General features: G+C 45.5%; 1 protein-coding gene across 1 annotated transcript in view; it reads left to right on the top strand.

Moving 5' to 3' along the window:
* The first annotated feature begins 3,423 nt into the window (after positions 1–3,423).
* Positions 3,424–18,062, top strand: part of TNFRSF1B (TNF receptor superfamily member 1B) — a 41,148-nt gene continuing 26,509 nt past the window's right edge. Inside the window, exon 1 of the mRNA XM_081201593.1 lies at positions 3,424–3,575. Within this exon, the coding sequence (XP_081057719.1) occupies positions 3,507–3,575 (69 nt within the window). The 5' untranslated portion in view covers positions 3,424–3,506. The remainder of the gene's footprint in view (positions 3,576–18,062) is intronic.

Here is an 18,062-nt window from a genome sequence, read left to right as displayed (position 1 = left end):
CTGGCTCCACCCACCAACATGGGCACATGACCCCATGGAAGATTGCCCAGGAAGGAATGCAGCCCTCAGGTTGGGGGGAAAGCCCAGCCTTGCTCCAGTGTCCCCCCCCCACCCCACCCACAAATTTTATTAGCTCGTAATGAATGAACTGAGTCTCCTTGTGTCTCTACATGTGCAGTTTCCATCACGTCAGAGGATTTGGTTTTGCACCAATGAGCAACAGGAGGGTGTCAACAAATCCTGCCAAGACTACAAGGTTCAGTTCACCTGTCCAAAGACATTTTGTTGACATGAGATACATTGACGGGAACGGACAGACACTTTGTATGCAGGGAAAGTCTCCTGCCTGTAACCATTAGGTACCACTGCTTGCCAGTGTACACAACACTGAGCTACATGGAGCAATAATATGACTCTTATCAGATATTAGGTGCCTCCAGGCCCCAGGCCCCAGGCCTTTGCTCAGCGTTCAAACCAAAACAAGGGTGAGCATACAAAACTGACTTATACTGAGTCAGACCATCTTGCTCAGTATTGTCTACACTGACTGGCAGAGGCTCTCCAGAGTTTCAAGTGGCGGGTATTCCCAGTCCTACCTGGAGATGCTAGGAATTGAGCCTTGGGTCTTCTGAATGCAACACAGATGAGTTGTGGCCCTGCTTAATTACACTGGGTTGTGGCCAACTACATTCTACTCAGATTGAACCCATTGAAATTAATGGTCCTATGGTAGTCATGGCTGTTAATTAAATGGGTCTACTTTGAGCAGGGTTAGCTTTCAAGCCATTATTTTCAATGCCACGCTTTTATTTTATTTTAAAAAATTCTTTATTTTCTTAATAATAATTCTTAAGAAAATGAAGTTCAGCTGATGACCGCTCCTGAAAAATGTTGCACAGGAGGAGAAATGCTGAATGCTCTCATAAGAGAGACTTCTCTCGCCACCCGAAGTTCCCCTTGATTACTGATATAAAATGTCAACAAAGCATAATGATAACAAAGCAGACATGCATGAAGTGTAAAATATTGACTGGGCAAATCAAGCGAACAAATAGAAAATAAACAGTGGGGGATATGAGTAACTGCAGCTCATCTATAAACTCGTAAACAGAAGGAGGTTAAGAAGATATATCAGAACACTCCTGGGGGCGCAGAAAGAAGAGCTTTCTGCTGCATGTTAGATTTCCCATTTACTCTGCATCCACTCTGCTTCCACCACTGGTTTAGAAAGTGGTGTTACATGCACAGTTTATATCTACGATCCATATTCTAACCTGTATCTATCATATTCTTTCTTGGAAATGCTGCATTTTGATGCATTTTCCCCAAACCAGCTTCCGTACAAATAGAGAAAAAGAACAACAAAGCTACATTTTAGGCCCCTGATATAAACGGAACCAAGGTACGTAACCAAGTGGATTTGTTTAATAATAATAATAATAATAATAATAATAATAATAATAATTTTTTATTTATACCCCGCCCTCCCCAGCCAAGGCCGGGCTCAGAGCGGCTTACAAGCAATAATAAAAACAAGATGAGTGATTACAACTTAAAAACAAAAATAAAATACAACATTAAAATAATGGAACATTAAAATATTAAAATGGAGCCTCATTGCAGGAGAAGGAAAAGAAAAAAGAAAAAGGGGGCGGAGGGAATCAAATTGGCTCCAATCCAAAGGCCAGGCGGAACAACTCTGTCTTACAGGCCCTGCGGAAAGAGATCAGATCCTGCAGGGCCCTGGTCTCATGAGACAGAGCGTTCCACCAAGTTGGGGCCAGTGCTGAAAAGGCCCTGGCTCTGGTTGAAGCCAATCTAACTTCCTTAGGGCCTGGGACCACTAGGGTGTTGTTATTTATGGACCTTGAGGCTCTCCGTGGGGCATACCAGGCGAGGCGGTCCCGTAGGTACGAGGGTCCTAGGCCGTGAAGGGCTTTAAAGGTCAAAAGCAGCACCTTAAATCTGACCCTGTACTCCACCGGGAGCCAGTGCAGCTTGAAAAGCACTGGATGAACTTGTTTGAAGTTCAGGTACAAGTCAGCTTGCAGAAGACAGATTGCAAGGAGTTAAGACAGAACGAGGAACTTCTAGAGTCCAGTACTATCCTTGAACCTTTATTTCTGTGCTGACTTATCTCTCTCTAGCTCTGTCTTTGTTGACTAGGCTGATACATCTTAGGTTGCGTCCTGTTTACAACTTCCTCCTCCTCACAATTACTTCTCTCTATCGGACCTCAAGAGGAGAAGTTCACCTTGGCCTTATCCTCCGAGAACAAAGGAGCAAAGACGGCTGCCTTTTTTCTTCTCCAGATGAGCTAGTTAGGTTAGAGACCTATAAAGAAAAAAATCTACCTGAGTTACTTCCTTACTATAAATTACTTCGTTATTTTTCTTAGTCTACAATCATCTCCGTGTGTGAGACTGAAACAGGTGGAGTCTGCTCTCCAACCAGATTCACTAGCCAAACGCCCCAAGCTTTGCATATAGAATCGCAGAATGGTAGAGGTGGAAGGGACCCAAGGGTCATCTAGTCCAGCCCCCTGCAATGCAGGAACATGCAGATAAACCCTGCGGCCTTCAAAGAGCTCTATCAAGTAAATGGAGTCAAACTTCTAACAGGATTGCCACGGGGGAAATAAACAGGCGCCTCAGCAAGCAAGCTCTGTTGCATACAGGTGCCGCGATTGTTGTCACGATCAATATCACCATTCTAAAACGGATTCAGAATCAACAATGTTTCTTTTCTTTTTATTAAAAAAAAATAAACAATTTCAACATAACAAATTATCAGTCCAAATAATCAATTACATTGTTTCCACACACACCCCGCCATCCCTCCCACTCCCCCCCCACAAGAACTTCCCTCAGCTCCCCTCTCTGATTTCTTTACACATATGGTTCTCTGCGCGTTATAAAATTGTACCTATCTTTGCCTTATCTATCAAATGTTCAACTAATAAATTTGTGGATGTTTATTCAAAACCTGCCAAGGAGTTCAGATCATTGTGTTGTCTTTTTAAGTAATTTGTAAAAAAAGTTCCCATTCTTCCATGAAGTCGCGATTGCAGGACCAACCGTTTTTCTAATGACAGAAGCAAGCGTCCCACTGTGTGTCCAGGGTCACTGCGGGCTGGGACGGAGAAGTTCTCTGCACATGCTTAGATGTCACTGTTTCCAGCCTGGGAAGGGTGCCTCTGAGCGCGTCCAGAAAACCGCCCCTCCTTAGCGATCGCTTATTCCGCGAGAGCGACGCCTCTGCGCGCGTATACTGCACAAAACTCTTCTCGGGACTGCGAGAAAGCGCTCTCTGGACATGCTCAGAGGCGTCCGGTGTATCCCCCTACTTTGGCTCCTTGGGTCCAATCGGGAAGCTGAGCGCGCTGGCTCCGGTGCCCAGCCCTCCTCCGGGCCGCCCCCTTCCCCGCCCCTTTGGATCTCGCCTCGACTTGGGGCGCCCGAGGCAATAGCCGCCGCTTCTTTCGCTTTCCGCTGCGAGTGAGCGAGATGTCGGCGCGCTGTCGCTCCGCGGGGCTCCTCCTGTATGGGGCGCTGCAGCTGGTGGGGCTCCTGAAGGTAAGGGCTCTCCCACCCCCAGGACAGAGTCGTCGTCCCCAGGTTCCCCCACCCGGTGTCCTTAGAGCTGCCCCGTCCCATTCAGCCCCCAACCAAATCACAGAGGCAGGCTCCCACCCAACCCCCATCAAAAGGCCCCACTTCTTTTCCTAGAAGCACAAAGCGCGACCCCCACTATCCTATTCAGCTCCCCCCCCCAACCCAGTCCACGGACACCCTCGCAGCCCCAAGCCAGCCCTCCACCGCGTCCTTAGGACCCCCAAGAACCGAAGCCAGGAAAAGCCCCTCAGTCCGCCGCCGCCCCCCCCCCGCCAGGCTCCTGCCCGGACAGTGCCAACCATTCCTGCTTTTCACTGTGGGTTTGCCTAGGGTTTATTTTTAATAGCATTAAGCAGTTAAGAATCGTTTTTAATTAATTATATTCCATCCACTGCCAATCCCCTTTTAACAGATGCCTTACTGTGCCCTTAAAGCACAGCCCCGCATTCGATTCAGCTCCTAAAGTTCCCTGGAGTGCATTCCATGTCTCCATGAGACAGGCAGACATCCAACAGGTACATGCAACAGTGTGTCCCTATGGCTCTATATCTCCATTCACGTGAAAGCTGTTATATTGCCCCCCCTCCCAGGATATTGCTCTGTCCCTTCCCCAGAGGCAGAAGGATTACAGTGGTACCTCGGGTTACAGACGTTTCAGGTTACATACGCTTCAGGTTACAGACTCCGCTAACCCAGAAATAGTACCTCGGGTTAAGAACTTTGCTTCAGGATGAGAACAGTAATCGTGCTCCAGTGACACCATGGCAGCAGGAGGCCCCATTAGCTAAAATGGTGCTTCAGGTTAAGAACAGTTTCAGGTTAAGAACAGACCCGAGGTACTGGCCTTCTGCCACTGCGCCGCCAGAGCACGATTTCTGTTCTCACCCTGAAGCAATGTTCTTAACCCGAGGTACTGTTTCTGGGTTAGCGGAGTCTGTAACCTGAAGCGTATGTAACCCAAGGTACCACTGTACTTGCCTCCCCACCCTAAAAACATATATTTGAATCTCTCCACATTCAGTGGGGCAGAGAATGATTGCTGGAAAATACAGGTTACCATAGCTATAAAACTTTTCAGCAGCTCGTATAGTCTTTGCATTACAAAAGAGGCGATACAGGCAAGGTACTAAATAAACACTGTGTAACGCAAAGGTTTAGAAACTTTGCAAAGACTAAGCCTTTGTAAATACCACTGGACTTTGGACAGTAGAAAATATACAGTAATACCCAAGCAGTCATATGCAGCTTCACGACACTGAAGTGCAGACATTGTGTGTTCTGTCAAGTCAATGTGTTCTGAAATATCTACCTGAGCTGATGGGATATTTCTGTCCAATGCTGACTGCGCCGCAGCCATGAAATGCAAAGATCTGGTCGACCAAAACTCTGATATCCTCAGTAAGAAAGCCTGTTGCAACAAGTGTGTTTGAAGAAAACGCCACAGGCACATTTTAATTTATAGTCTTCTTCAGAGGCAACAAATTGGAAGAGAGCATTCCTTGTGGGTGGGCTCAGCAAATTCATACGATTGACAATTCTGCTGCAGCAGTTTTAAGAAAAATTGTCCAAAGCTCACCGGCAGTACAGAAGTCTCCAAGTCCCAAAGAGTGTCGGTCTTCACTTTTGTTGTAAAGATGCACTCCGTTCTGCTTTGGGTTGCAACAACCTTCACAGTCACCAGGACCAAAATAACTGAAGGAAACCAGGCCAGGGGTGGTTGGATCCAGACCACGTTTCAGCTTCTTCCAGTGGGAGTTTTGAGCAGATAAGCATTAGACTGCCTGGTGCAGAATGTCTGGCTAGGAACAGAGTGTTCCAGGTTCAAACTTCTTTGTGGCCGTCGACCAGTTACAACCCTCTCAGCTTGGCAGGGTTGTTAGGAGGATAAAATGGGTGATAGGTGGGAGGGAGGGAGAATGCTGCTCAGCACTTTGGGCTCATTGAAAGAAAGGTGGGATGTAAATAAAACAATCAGATACCCGTCGACAGTCCTCCAGGAAAGTGTCTCATCCCATTTTCAATCACAAGCCTATTATGTGCCTACTCAGAAGTAAGTCCCAAGTTTTTGATTTGGGTTTCCATTGAAATGAGGCTGCATTTTAATGTTTTAATGTTGTATTTTAATCTTGTTTTTAAGTTGTATTTCAATCAATTTGTTTTTATATCGGTTGTTAGCCGCCCTGAGCCCGGTCTTGGCTGGGGAGGGCAGGGTATGAATTATTATTATTATTATTATTATTATTATTATTATTATTATTATTATTATTATTATGTGCATAGGATTGCAGCCTAAAGCTCACAGCCGCAAACATCTGGTGGCTGTCACTTTGTTCAGAGCTCACCCTGATTTGTTGGCGAAAAGTTTTTTTCCCCGGAGAGGTTAGGTGATGTTGGTTATTTATCAAGTGTGTCTTCTGATTTCTTTGTGGGCTGGTTAGATGACATCAGACCGAGGAACTGTTATGCCACACTTTCCAGCACATTTTCCTGGCATGTTTCTTACTGCAAAAAAAATTTATCATTTTCTAAAAAATAAAAATAGGAGAGGCAGCAGGTTTGTTGAGCAAGGGCCCCAAATTCACTTCAGTTTCTGCTGCCTGATTTTACCGGTGCGTGATTGTATCTCTTTTGTGAAATAGCAAATCTGGAAGTGTCTAGAATTTATTTATTTCTATAGCACAATTTCTCTGCATGGGGCTGTGGCCAACTAAGTCCTGCGTACTTAAGAGTGAACCCACTGCTACATCCAGTGCTAGCCTTAGGCATCTGGTTGGCCACTGTGAGAACAGGATGCTGGACTTAGATGGGCCATCGGCCTGATCCAGAGAGGCCTTCTTAAAATAAAACTTCAAGCCCTTTCTTAAAAATTCCCAATACAAAGCTGCCCTTCCTATACCTGTCACGCAGCTCTTTTGAGACATGTCAATAACTTGTGTAAGGGATATGGGTGGCGCTGTGGGTTAAACTGCAGAGCCTAGGACTTGCCGATCAGAAGGTCGGTGGTTCGAATCCCCGCGATGGGGTGAGCTCCCGTTGCTCAGTCCCTGCTCCTGCCAACCTAGCAGTTCAAAAGCACATCAAAGTGCAAGTAGATAAATAGGTACCGCTCCAGCGGGAAGGTAAACAGCATTTCCATGCGCTGCTCTGGTTCGCCAGAAGCGGCTTAGTCATGTTGGCCACATGACCCGGAAGCTGTACGCTGGCTCCCTCGGCCAATAAAGTGAGATGGGCGCCGCAACCCCAGAGTCAGCCACAACTGGACCTAATGGTCAGGGGTCCCTTTACCTTTACCTTTACTAATAACTTGTCTGTGTGGGATGGACTCTTGTGTTTAAGTTTCTTTTCTTTGCACTGAGTTGGCATTTGCTGCTCACCACAACCCCTTTTTTTCTGGAGAAAGCACAATCTGTTAAGTCCTCCTGGTATACATGGGAAGTTTTGGGAATTTACACTTTCTTTTTTCTTTTTTGTCCCAATGCCCTCTCTCTTTCTTTGCATTGAATTTACATTAGAACTCCTCTTGTCATTTTGTTGCACAATTTGAAAAAAAATTGTTGGAGACCTCTGCTTGGGATTTCGCAGTTCTAAATAATTATGCGTCACAACCATTGACAGACGCTCTACATGCAAGCAGGACTATGCTGCTTTTTCCTCTTCCAGCAACTGTAGGCAACACATGCAATGTTGAAGGCAAAGTCTTCATAATTACACCCCGTATGCAAGTAGTGCATGAAAGGGCCTGGATTTTATTGGAAAGTCCCAGGGCTCTTCCACTTGACTGAGCATTCGTTGTTTATTGAACATTCATCCTAATTTGCTTGCAAAAAACCTTATGCGAGGCTTAGACTATGTCTCGTCTTTATTGAGCATTTGTTTCAATTTGCAGTTTGCAGGACAAGGAGCATTCCTCCTCATTTGCTTTGCGTACTGTTTATACACCCACCCACCCCACACATTTCAACGCATTTCCTTTTTCCTAACTGCAAAAATCTGGTTCCTTTTTTTTAACAGTGGATTTGCTGTGTCAGGGTGACAGAGCACTTGAATCAACTTTAATTGCCCAAACCAAAATTTCTCGGTATGTGTCTGAATCCTTCTTGCAAAACAGTGACAGGCTGGAGGCACCCTCAGGGCTGATCTGGAAACAGCATGTTTCTTATTTTGACTTAGCTTATAACTGTAGCTCCTTCCTTTTAATTTCTAAGGTTCAGCATCACTCGGTGAAATGGGGACTTTAATGTGAGTTTAGGGCCTTCTCGGTATGGCGCCCACCCTATGGAATGCCCTCCCATCAGATGTCAAGAAGATGAGTAATTTTAGGAGACATCTGAAGGCAGATGTCTTTTAGGAGACATCTGAAGGCAGCCCTGTATAGGGAAGCTTTTTAAGGTTTAATGTTTTACTATGTTTTTATATATGCTAGAAGTTGCCCAGAGTGGCTGGGGCAACCTAGTCAGATGGATGGGTACAAATAAATTATTATTATTATTATTATTATTATTATTATTATTATTATGACAAAAGTTTGGTCTTGTTTACTTCTTTGATTAACGGTGATGGCGGCAGGGCAAAGGCCAGAGGTAGACAGTGAAAGCATGACTCAAACACAGTGAAGACTCATATGCTGGGGGTGGGGACCATAAATAGTAAATACTTGACTGGCTAGTTTATTCCAAACTTCTTATCTGTTCCATATGTTTACCTTCAACTTAGTTTAGCAATGAGCAGCAAAGGTATAGAGGTATACAGTGTTATTTTTCTAGAAAAAGAGGTTCCAGAACTCAGCACAAATGCCTCCCTTGTTCTCTTATAATGGCAATGGCGCCCACCTGAGAGGTGCCGAAACTGAGATCCAGCTGGAAAAAAAGCCCTGGATGTATATAGGCAAAGGTTTGCATCCTGTTTTATGACAGACTGAACAGAAAGATCTCCCCCTTTCGTTGCAGATTTTATTAACTGAGAAAAGAAGGGGATTCCCAGATTTGAAGAATTAACTCAGAATGGGCAGCTATTAACAAGGCAGGACATTGGTAGTAGTATTAAAATAGATACATATATGTATATTTTCATATACAATATGCAGATATAAGAGATCAGATGGATTTAATAGAAACATCACAGCGCCAGCCCTTTCCGTAAAAGTAAGTGACCCTTATAGAGAAGAAAGTTGCAAAGGGATGATTGTGTCAAGCTGCTGATTCTGTAGGTTCACCCTATCAGCCAAAAAACAGGAAGAAGAAAAAGAAGAGTTTGGATTTGATATCCTGCTTTATCACTACCCTAAGGAGTCTCAAAGGGACACGGGTGGCACTGTGGTCTAAACCACAGAGCCTAGGGCTTGCCGATCAGAAGGTCAGCGCTTCGAATCCTAGCAATGGAGTGAGCTCCTGTTCCTCGGTCCCTGCTCCTTCCCTAGCAGGACCTAGCAGTTCGAAAGCACATCAAAGTGCAAGTAGATAAATAGGTACCGCTCCAGTGGGAAGGTAAATGGCATTTCTGTGCACTGCTCTGGTTCACCAGAAACGGCTTAGTCATGCTGGCCACATGCCCCGGAAGCTGTCTGCAGACAAACACCAGCTCCCTCGGCCTATAGAGTGAGATGAGCGCCACAACCCCAGAGTCGTCCATGACTGGACCTAATGGTCAGGGGTACCTTTACCTTTACCTTTAAGGAGTCTCAAAGTGGCTAACATTCTCCTTTCCCTTCCTCCCCCACAACAAACACTCCGTGAGGTGAGTTAGGCTCAGAGACTTCAGAGAGAAGTGTGACTAGCCCAAGGTCACCCAGCAGCTGCATGTGGAGGAGCAGGGAATTGAACCCGGTTCACCAGATTATGAGTCCACTGCTCTTAACCACTGCACCACACTACACCACACCACAACATCACAAGAAGACAATAAAATAATAATCATAGGAGGCTTAAAAAGAATGAATGGTGTAAAATATATTACTTAGTGGAATACAAGGTTCGGATTTCTACCAAACATACCAGATGTTCATGCAAGTTGCCAAATAAACACATATTTAGTGGGAATGTGCCAGCCATGAGATTGTTTTGTCATGTTAATCACAAACGCACCTAAGCTGAAGCAAAGACAGAGAAGTTTTTTCACCGCTGGCAGCATGTATTTTATGAGTCAGATTCCTCCACCCCCCCCCATAGAATAACATGGCGCGTCCTTCCACCTGTGAGAGATCACTAGATGAACAGGGTTGTAAGGTACGAGGAACATATTGTTTTTTGCGGTAGGGGTGCGACTATGTACACAAGTTCGGGAAGCAGGTTGCAATGGAGATGGGTATTGTTGTTGGCTAGCAGGTCACCTTGGATGCTGAGCTCTGTCTCTTATTCATTGATGAGAGTGCCAAGGCTAACCTTGCTTCTTGACAATTAATTCTCTCTCTGCTGGTTGCTGCTCGTCTCAAGATCTCTAAACTAAAAAGGGAAGTAAAGAGGAAGAGGCAAGAATAATAAAGCTGGGATTAAATCACGGTTAAGTTGAGGATGAAATCTGTATCCTTTGACATGGGGATGGGGAAGTGGTGACCTTCCAGATGTTGGTGGACTCTCATCAGCCCCAGCCAGCTTTGCCCAAAGGTCAGGGATGATAGGAGATGCAGGCCAAGAGCATTTCGGGACCCAAGCTTGAAGAACACTTGTGTAGACAATACAGAGCTAGATGGACCAATGGCCTGATGGAATCTAGCACAAGGAAATATAATTAGGCCCATGCCTGATCCAGTCCTGCATCTGTTCTCAAAATGCCCTGGGAAACCTGCAAGCAGGACCCAAACACAAGAACACTTCCTCCTTGTTTCTGGTACAATGGTACCTCGGGTTACGTACGCTTCAGGTTACGTACGCTTCAGGTTACAGACTCCGCTAACCCAGAAATATTACCTCGGGTTAAGAACTTTGCTTCAGGATGAGAACAGAAATCGTGCTCCAGTGGCGCGGCGGCAACAGGAGGCCCCATTAGCTAAGGTGGTGCTTCAGGTTAAGAACAGTTTCAGGCAGTGGCGTAGCGTGGGGGGTGCAGGGGGGCCGGCCGCACCGGGCGCAACATCTGGGGGTTAGGGTTAGGGGGCGCAAATCCACGGGTTAGGGGGCGCAAATCCACGGGTTAGGGGGCGCAAATCCACGGGTTAGGGGGCGCAAATTACTTGCCTTGCCCCGGGTGCTGACAACCCACGCTACGCCACTGGTTTCAGGTTAAATACGGACCTCTGGAACAAATTAAGTACTTAACCCGAGGTACCACTGTATTCAGAAGCATTTGGTGCTTCCAGCTGTGGAGGCAAAGCATCACCATCATTACTAGTAGCCAGTGATAGCCTGACCCTCCATGAATATTCCTAATCCTCTTTTAAAGCCATCCACATTGGTCCCCATGTCTGCCTCCTGTGAGACTGAGTTCCATAGTCTAACCATGAGCTGCGTGTAAAAGTCCTTTCTGTTATCTGTCCTAAATCTCCCAACATTCAGCTTTGTTGGTTGCTGAATGCAGGGAACCAGGCAGAGGGCCTTCTTGGTAGTGGTGCCCGCCCTGTGGAATGCCCTCCCATCAGATGTCAAGAAAATAAGGCAGCCCTGTTTAGGGAAGTTTTAAATGACTGATGTTTTAATGTATTTTTAATGTCTTGTTGGAAGCCGCCCAGAGTGGCTGGGAAATCCCAGCCAGATGTGCGGGGTAGAAATTAATAATAATAATAATAATAATAATAATAATAATAATAACAGTCATACCTCTTGTTACCTTAGCTTCAGCTTACGTCTTTTCAGGTTGCGTCCCGCAGCAATCTGAAAGTACAGGAAAGGGTTACTTCCTGGTTTCCTCGCTCGCGCATGTGTAGACGCGCAAAACGACGTCATGTGCATGCGCAGAAGCGGCGAATCACGACCCGCGTGTGCACAGACGCGGGTTATGTTCACTTCAGGTTGTGAACGGGGCTCCGGAACGGATCCTGTTCACAACCAAAGGTACCACTGTATTATTATTATTATTATTGCATTCTAGGAGTTCTAGTGCTGCTTAAGAAGGAGAAAACTTTTCTCTAGTCACTTTTTCCATGTCACACATAATTTTAAAAAAACCTTACCCTGTGCCATCTCTTGCTCGCCTTTTCTCAAAATTTAAAATGCCCCGAACACTGCAACCAACTCTGCAATTCTGTGATTCTACCTTTCCTCATCTGGCATTCACTCAATCCCTTTGAACATTTTGGTTGCCTTGTATGGCTAAGGCAGCTTCTCATACATGTGCCTGTCTGTTCTCATGGTTTCTTTACCTGCGATTCCTGCATTGCACTCGATGGGTCTCTTCCAGCTCTTTGATTATATGGTACGTTTCGTCTCTCCCCCCCCCCATCTGAGCAATGATCCCCCCCCCCCAGAGCTTCCTAGAGCTTACCAGGGAAACTGCCTGCTCAACATTCCCATAGGAACAAGTGGCAATCCCACACACCAATTCCTGAACAAAATGTTTAATTAGCAGCTGCCTCCCTGCCAAAATCTTATCTGAGTGAAACAGTTACTTGGAAGGAGTTGGAAAAGAACAATATTTGGCCAGAGGATAATCTCAGCTTTTCAAAACAATCCAAACGTTACCCCAACCCCCCTTCCTATTTCATTTCCTACTACATTTTGCTGTTTGAGGCCGAACCATTTTCGCTCTATAAGACGTACTTTTTCCCTCCTAAAAAGTAAGGGGAAATGTGTGTGCATCTTATGGAGCGAATGCAGGATGCGCAGCTATCCCAGGAGTCAGAACAGCAAAACAACAATCCCTCTTGCTGTTCTGGCTTCTGGGATTCAGAGTATTTTTTTTCTTGTTTTCCTCCTCTAAAAACTAGGTGCGTCTTGTGGTCTGGTGCGTCTTATAGAACGAAAAATACGTCTGCTGCCTCCAAACCTTCCCCAACAACCACATTCTGCTCCCTTGCTGTAACTGCAAGGAGGGCTAATCCAGTCTGTGGCTGTTTTCAGGTGTGATTCCATCACTTGGCAGCAAATTCAGGCTGCGCCATTAAAGCTGCTCTGGAGATCTCCCCAAACAAAGATGCTACTCCAAACGGACAGACTTTTTTGCAGGAAGGAAAGTGACAGTGAAATGCTTGCTTTGAAGCAACATCACCTCGCTTCCCTGCAAACATGTCAGGAGGAACGTTCAATAAGTAGGTCATTTGGGAGTGCCCAAATCTGTGCCCTGAAGCACAGAGTTTTATTATTTATTTGTGTTTGCTTCTCAATGCAAATTGACAGACTGGGACCCTAGGACTGTGGATGCTTCCTACCTAGAGGTGCTGGGATTGAACCCAGGAGCTTTTGTGTGCAGTTCATCTGCTCTAACCACTGAGCTACAACCAGCTTAGCATATGTGTTGCTTTGCAGTGCACTTTTTAAGAGCACACCTCTCCTCTCTGTGCCACATGAGTGTGGGAGCTTCAGCTGCCAAAGTACTCCCAATGCAATACCCCTTCATTAGTTGAATGGTTCCCTTTTTCTTCCTATATACATAAAAACACAAGGCTGTCGTCACACAGCCCACACTGTGGGATTTGTAGTACATACCTCATTGCAGTCCTGGATCTGTATGAAGGGAGGGAGCAAAAGAGAATGTTAAAATTGCATTTTTAAACAATGACAGGGGTTCGAATAAAGCAGGGTTGGGGGGACACACGTGGGTCTGGCGAGCAACATAAGCAGGAGCGGTAGCCCCTAGTCTTATACAATTTGCTTTCTTTGGCGGTACACACCTTTGAGAGCTAGATACAGCTTTAGGTTAGGACTGGGCAGACCCCAATGCAAATTATCATTGAGCTACTCACTGACTTTCAGCTCAGTTCTACTTCGCAGGGTTGTTGTGAGGGCAAAAAAAATGGAAGGAAGCATGTATGCTGCCTTGAGCTCATTGAAGGCAAAGTGAGGATACCAGTGCAAATAGTTGTGCAGTAATTTTTCCATGCTGAGCTGCAGTCTCCCTGCAGCGAAGCTTGCTACCTCCTTAACACCCACACTCATGGTTTGCACAAGGGATGGGGGGTGGGGGGAAGGTATCGCAAATAGGCGAATTACAGGAAGTGTGACTCAAATCCATCTCCGAAGTGTGACTCTCACGTTAACTGTATCGCTGTGTTTTGGAAAGGGCTAACGTAACAGTTAGGAAATAACAGCGCCTTGCGGTGAGTCATCGCCCCAGAATGAAGAAACCCACAGACAGCTGTGCCAAGTATCAAACAGGCAACTGATCAAGCCAAGGAGAGAACAGCATTTGTTGTTTTTTTTAGAAAATTGATAAAGATAATATTGGAAACTGCCCTGTGCCCATTGGTCCATGTAGCTCAGTGTTGTCTACACTGACTGGCAGCTGCTCTCCAGGGATTCAAACAGGAACTTCTCCCACCCCTACTTAGAGATGCCTTTAGTGGTTGTACCTGGAGCTTTCCACATGCAAATCTGTTGCTCTACCACCAAGCTACGGTCTTTCTTTTAAACGTGAAGTAAGATTCTAGCCCTCATGTTTCTGGAGAAAGGGCTGATTTATACTGAGTCAGACAAGCAGCCCACCCTGCCCAGAACTGGCAGTGCTCTTCGGGGTTTCAGGCAGAGGGCTGCTGTGTCAACTCAATGCTGCTGCTGCTGATAATAATAATTAGTGTTTATTAAATCTGTATACCACCCTTCACCCATAGAACTCAGGGCAGTTCACAACTTAAAAATACAAGACAAAAAACACAAAATACACAATAAAAACAAGAACAAACCAATAACCCCACTCCGCTAAAGACATTTAAAAGGGTATAGAGTTTATAGGGCGATCCTGGGAGTGATGCCACCTACACCCCACAAGTTTTCATGCAGCAGCTGTCAGAGCAGTGGTGTAGTTTAGAACTTCGAATTGTAGAGGTGGGTGGGACCCCGAGGGTCGTCTTTTCAATTTTCGATTTTTATTGTTATTCATGTTTTTATACTGTATTTTATGCTGCTTTTATAATTAAGTGTTTTAAAGTGTTTTAAATTTGTTGTTAGCTGGCCTGAGCCTGGTTTTTTAACTGAGAAGGGTGGGGTATAAATAAAATTTATTATTATTATTATTATTATTATTATTATTATTATTATTATTATTAGTCCGACTCCCTGCAATGCAGGAATCACAGCTGACAAACAGTGGGCAGTTGGCCATCCAACCTCTGCTTAAATACCTCAAAGGAAGAACGTTTTATTTATTTTTCTGAGAGGCCAATGTTCTCGCAGTTGCCATCTTCCAGGAACTTTGTCTGATAACGGTTTGGCTGAAACCCCAAAGAGCTGCTCTCCATCTATGATAGTCACCAGTCGGGTGCCTGCTTATCTCATTGAGGAGCCCACCAGAAACGGGGGAAACACAAAAGCCCACTTGTGCTGATGTTAGAACTTTTCCCAAGTGGACCCCCAAAATTCTCCACCCTACGCGCAGGTGGTTTGGGAGAGTGGCAGCAGCTACGTAGCTGAATTTCTCCAGTGGGAAGGAGAAATTGCCCAGTGCTTTCTTGAGCTCACCATTGGCCTCAGCACTGCCAGAGGGTGCTGATCAGGGCTGTTGTGTGGTCTGGGGAGAGTCCCAAGGGCTGTATAGGGATTCCTGGGTCAGGGGGACATTCTTTCCCCAGGCCTGAGGTTAACCACTACGCCATAGCAGACCTTTGGAATGGGCTTTCCCCACACAAGTGAAATTTGGGTCATGTGTAGGATGCGCATCCAAAAGCCCCCCTTTCGGTGCGACAGCGACGTTCTTGCACAAGAGTGTGGTCTCACAATGAATCATGCGCTCTGTGTTTCCTGGGCTTCTTCCTTGCCCCTCTCTGTGAGCAAAATGTGACCCGGTTGGTTTTCTTTCTTTAATATCGCTCAATGGACATTTATGTTTTTCGGAGGGAGCAGGGAGCGGAACTTCGTTTCCCTTTTTCATATGTGCAAAATTTTGCTGCTTTGCGCAGCGACCTCAGATATTCTGTTCTTCTTTTTTCATTCCACAGCCACAGGTTCTGATGTCAGAAAGTGGGTGGCTTCATCACTGTGGTTTTGTCATGCAGCCGATATGGCTATGCTTTCTGTTGTTTCCTGTCACCATCTCAGCATATTACCCCCCTTTTAGCTGTTACCATTATGCGTTCTGGGTGGGCAGTTAGTCAGCCCGTCACCGCTTCTCCCCCACTTGAGTTACCTTCTCACCTGAAGAGGGGTTCTAGCTCACCTTCCGCCTTCCTCTGTGACCTTGAGGTCTGCCACAACTGACGAGCGCAGGGTGGGCTGGTCTCACGTGCGCAAATGAGCAAATCTGTCAGTTTTGGTTCTCTCTGCTCATCACTTTTTCCAGTCTTCAGCTGAATTCTCCACATTTCCACATCAGTTTGCAATTTCTTTTCTTTTCTTTTCTTTTTTTAAAGTCATTGTGAAAATTCACCAGAGTTTTCATCCAAATTTCTTACTGAGGCAGTATTCAGCTACGTACAGTCGTACATTAGAAGTCGAACGGAATCCATTCTGGAAGTCCATTTAAAATGTTTGAAAACCAAAGCATGGCTTCTGATTGGCAGCAGAACATTACACTCCAAGACTGTTCCTCATTGCTCCTCTATAATCCCTTGTGTCCTTGGCAAGTAGATTTTTGGCGCACCTAAAGGCGGGAGGGACCACGGACCATAAACTCAAAAAGCTTGCTTCTTGCCACCTTTCATGCTCCACAAGTGACTTCCCCTTGAGTTGACATTGACTCATACTAGGAGATACTTTTATGGGCACGATGAAGAGATTCAGTTTCAGGTACTGGGCTGATCCTGACAAGAATGCCAAACCATGGCTTGCTGCTACATCAGTGCATCTCAAGGACTCCAATTCTCCCCTTTCCCTTTGCATGCAGTGATCCTCCCTTTCTGCATGGGGCAGCTGTAGTTTAATGTTTCATCAAAACTGGTAAACCATGGCTTGTTCTTGCCAAGCAGCTCAAGGCTAGAAAGCATGGTTAGGGCTCTCCTAATAGCGAAGGGAAAATCAATAGGCATTGAGTAATCCTGAGTGTGCATCTTGGCTTAGTAAGAGCATAAGGAATGTGGAACAGAGCTATTCCAATTAGACTAGTATCCTTGGCAAGAATTCTAACCACCACTTGTGAGATGGTCCACCACAAATGGACCAGTAGCTCAACGATGGGCCAAGCCCAACTTTCTGCTAATTCACATGATTCTATGTGGTGTCAGTGATCTTCCTTTCGGCCCTGTTTATCTACCATGCCGAAGATAAGTACTTTCTGGAAAACCTCAGCCACATCACTCAAATGCATTTATTTAATGCGGTCTGCTTTATCTTTCTCTTTGTTCTTGAATGGAAGATTTCTAGATTAGGAGCTACTACATTGCTGAATGAGGCTGACTTTTAATTTGAGTTTTAATTTTGCAGTGGACCTTGATCTTGTGTGCTCTGTGCAAACCACAAACAGATTGGCCTAAAAATAGTTCAGGCAGCTGCAAACCTCTTCCCTTGCTACCTGCCCCACCCCCGCGCCAAGCTGGCCTGTTTTCGGTGTCTTAAATAATGTCTGTTCACAGTTGCAAGCCTTGCGGTTTTTCTATTGCTTGCCGCATTTTCCTGAGTGACGCTTGTTGGAGCTGCTGAGCCATGCAGTTAGGAAATGTGAATTTTCATCATCGTCATCATCAATTAATATCACCGCCATCAATTTCAACAGGGCTTTGAAAGTACGTATCTCCATCCCACTTTGCATCTCTGTTGGAACTATTTTTTTATGTGGAATCATTTTTAAAGGTTGTATCCAGTTAAGGTCCCCTCCTCACTATACATTTAGAATTGCAGCATTGTAGAGGTAACTCAAGGGTCATTAAATTCAACCCCCTGCAATGCAGGAATCACACCTCAAGAATCACTGACAGATGGCCATCCAATCTCTTCTTAAAAACCTCCAAGTAAGGAGAGTCCACCACTTTCCGAGGTATTCCATGCCAATGTTGAACAGCTCTTACCATCAAGAGGTTCTTCCTTATGTTCAGTTCCAAGTCTCCTTTCTTATAATCTGAATCCATTGGTTTGGGTCCTACCTGCTGGAGCAGCAGAAAGCAAGCTTGCTCCATGTGGCAGCCATTCAACTATTTGAAGATGGCTTCTCAGTCTTCTCTTCTCCAGGATCAAACCATGACACTTCTTCCACTTCCCTGCTGTGAAATTACCCCCTTAGATGTTCATATGCCAACCACCTTGAAAACCAGTAGGCGACACTGCCCCTAGGTAAAAAAGGTAAAGGACCTTTGGATGGTTAAGTCCAGTCAAAGGTGACTATGGGGTTGCAACGCTTATCTCGCTTTAAGGCCTAGGGAGCCGGCGTTTGTCCACAGACAGTTTTCCGGGTCATGTGGCCAGCATGACTAAACCACTTCTGGTGCAACAGAACCCCGTG

This window comes from Podarcis bocagei (genome assembly GCF_964188305.1).
Source record: "Podarcis bocagei genome assembly, chromosome: 7".
Lineage (NCBI taxonomy): Eukaryota > Metazoa > Chordata > Lepidosauria > Squamata > Lacertidae > Podarcis > Podarcis bocagei.
The sequence above is the reverse complement of the archived record's forward strand: the minus strand, read 5'-3'. Positions and strand labels throughout refer to the sequence as shown.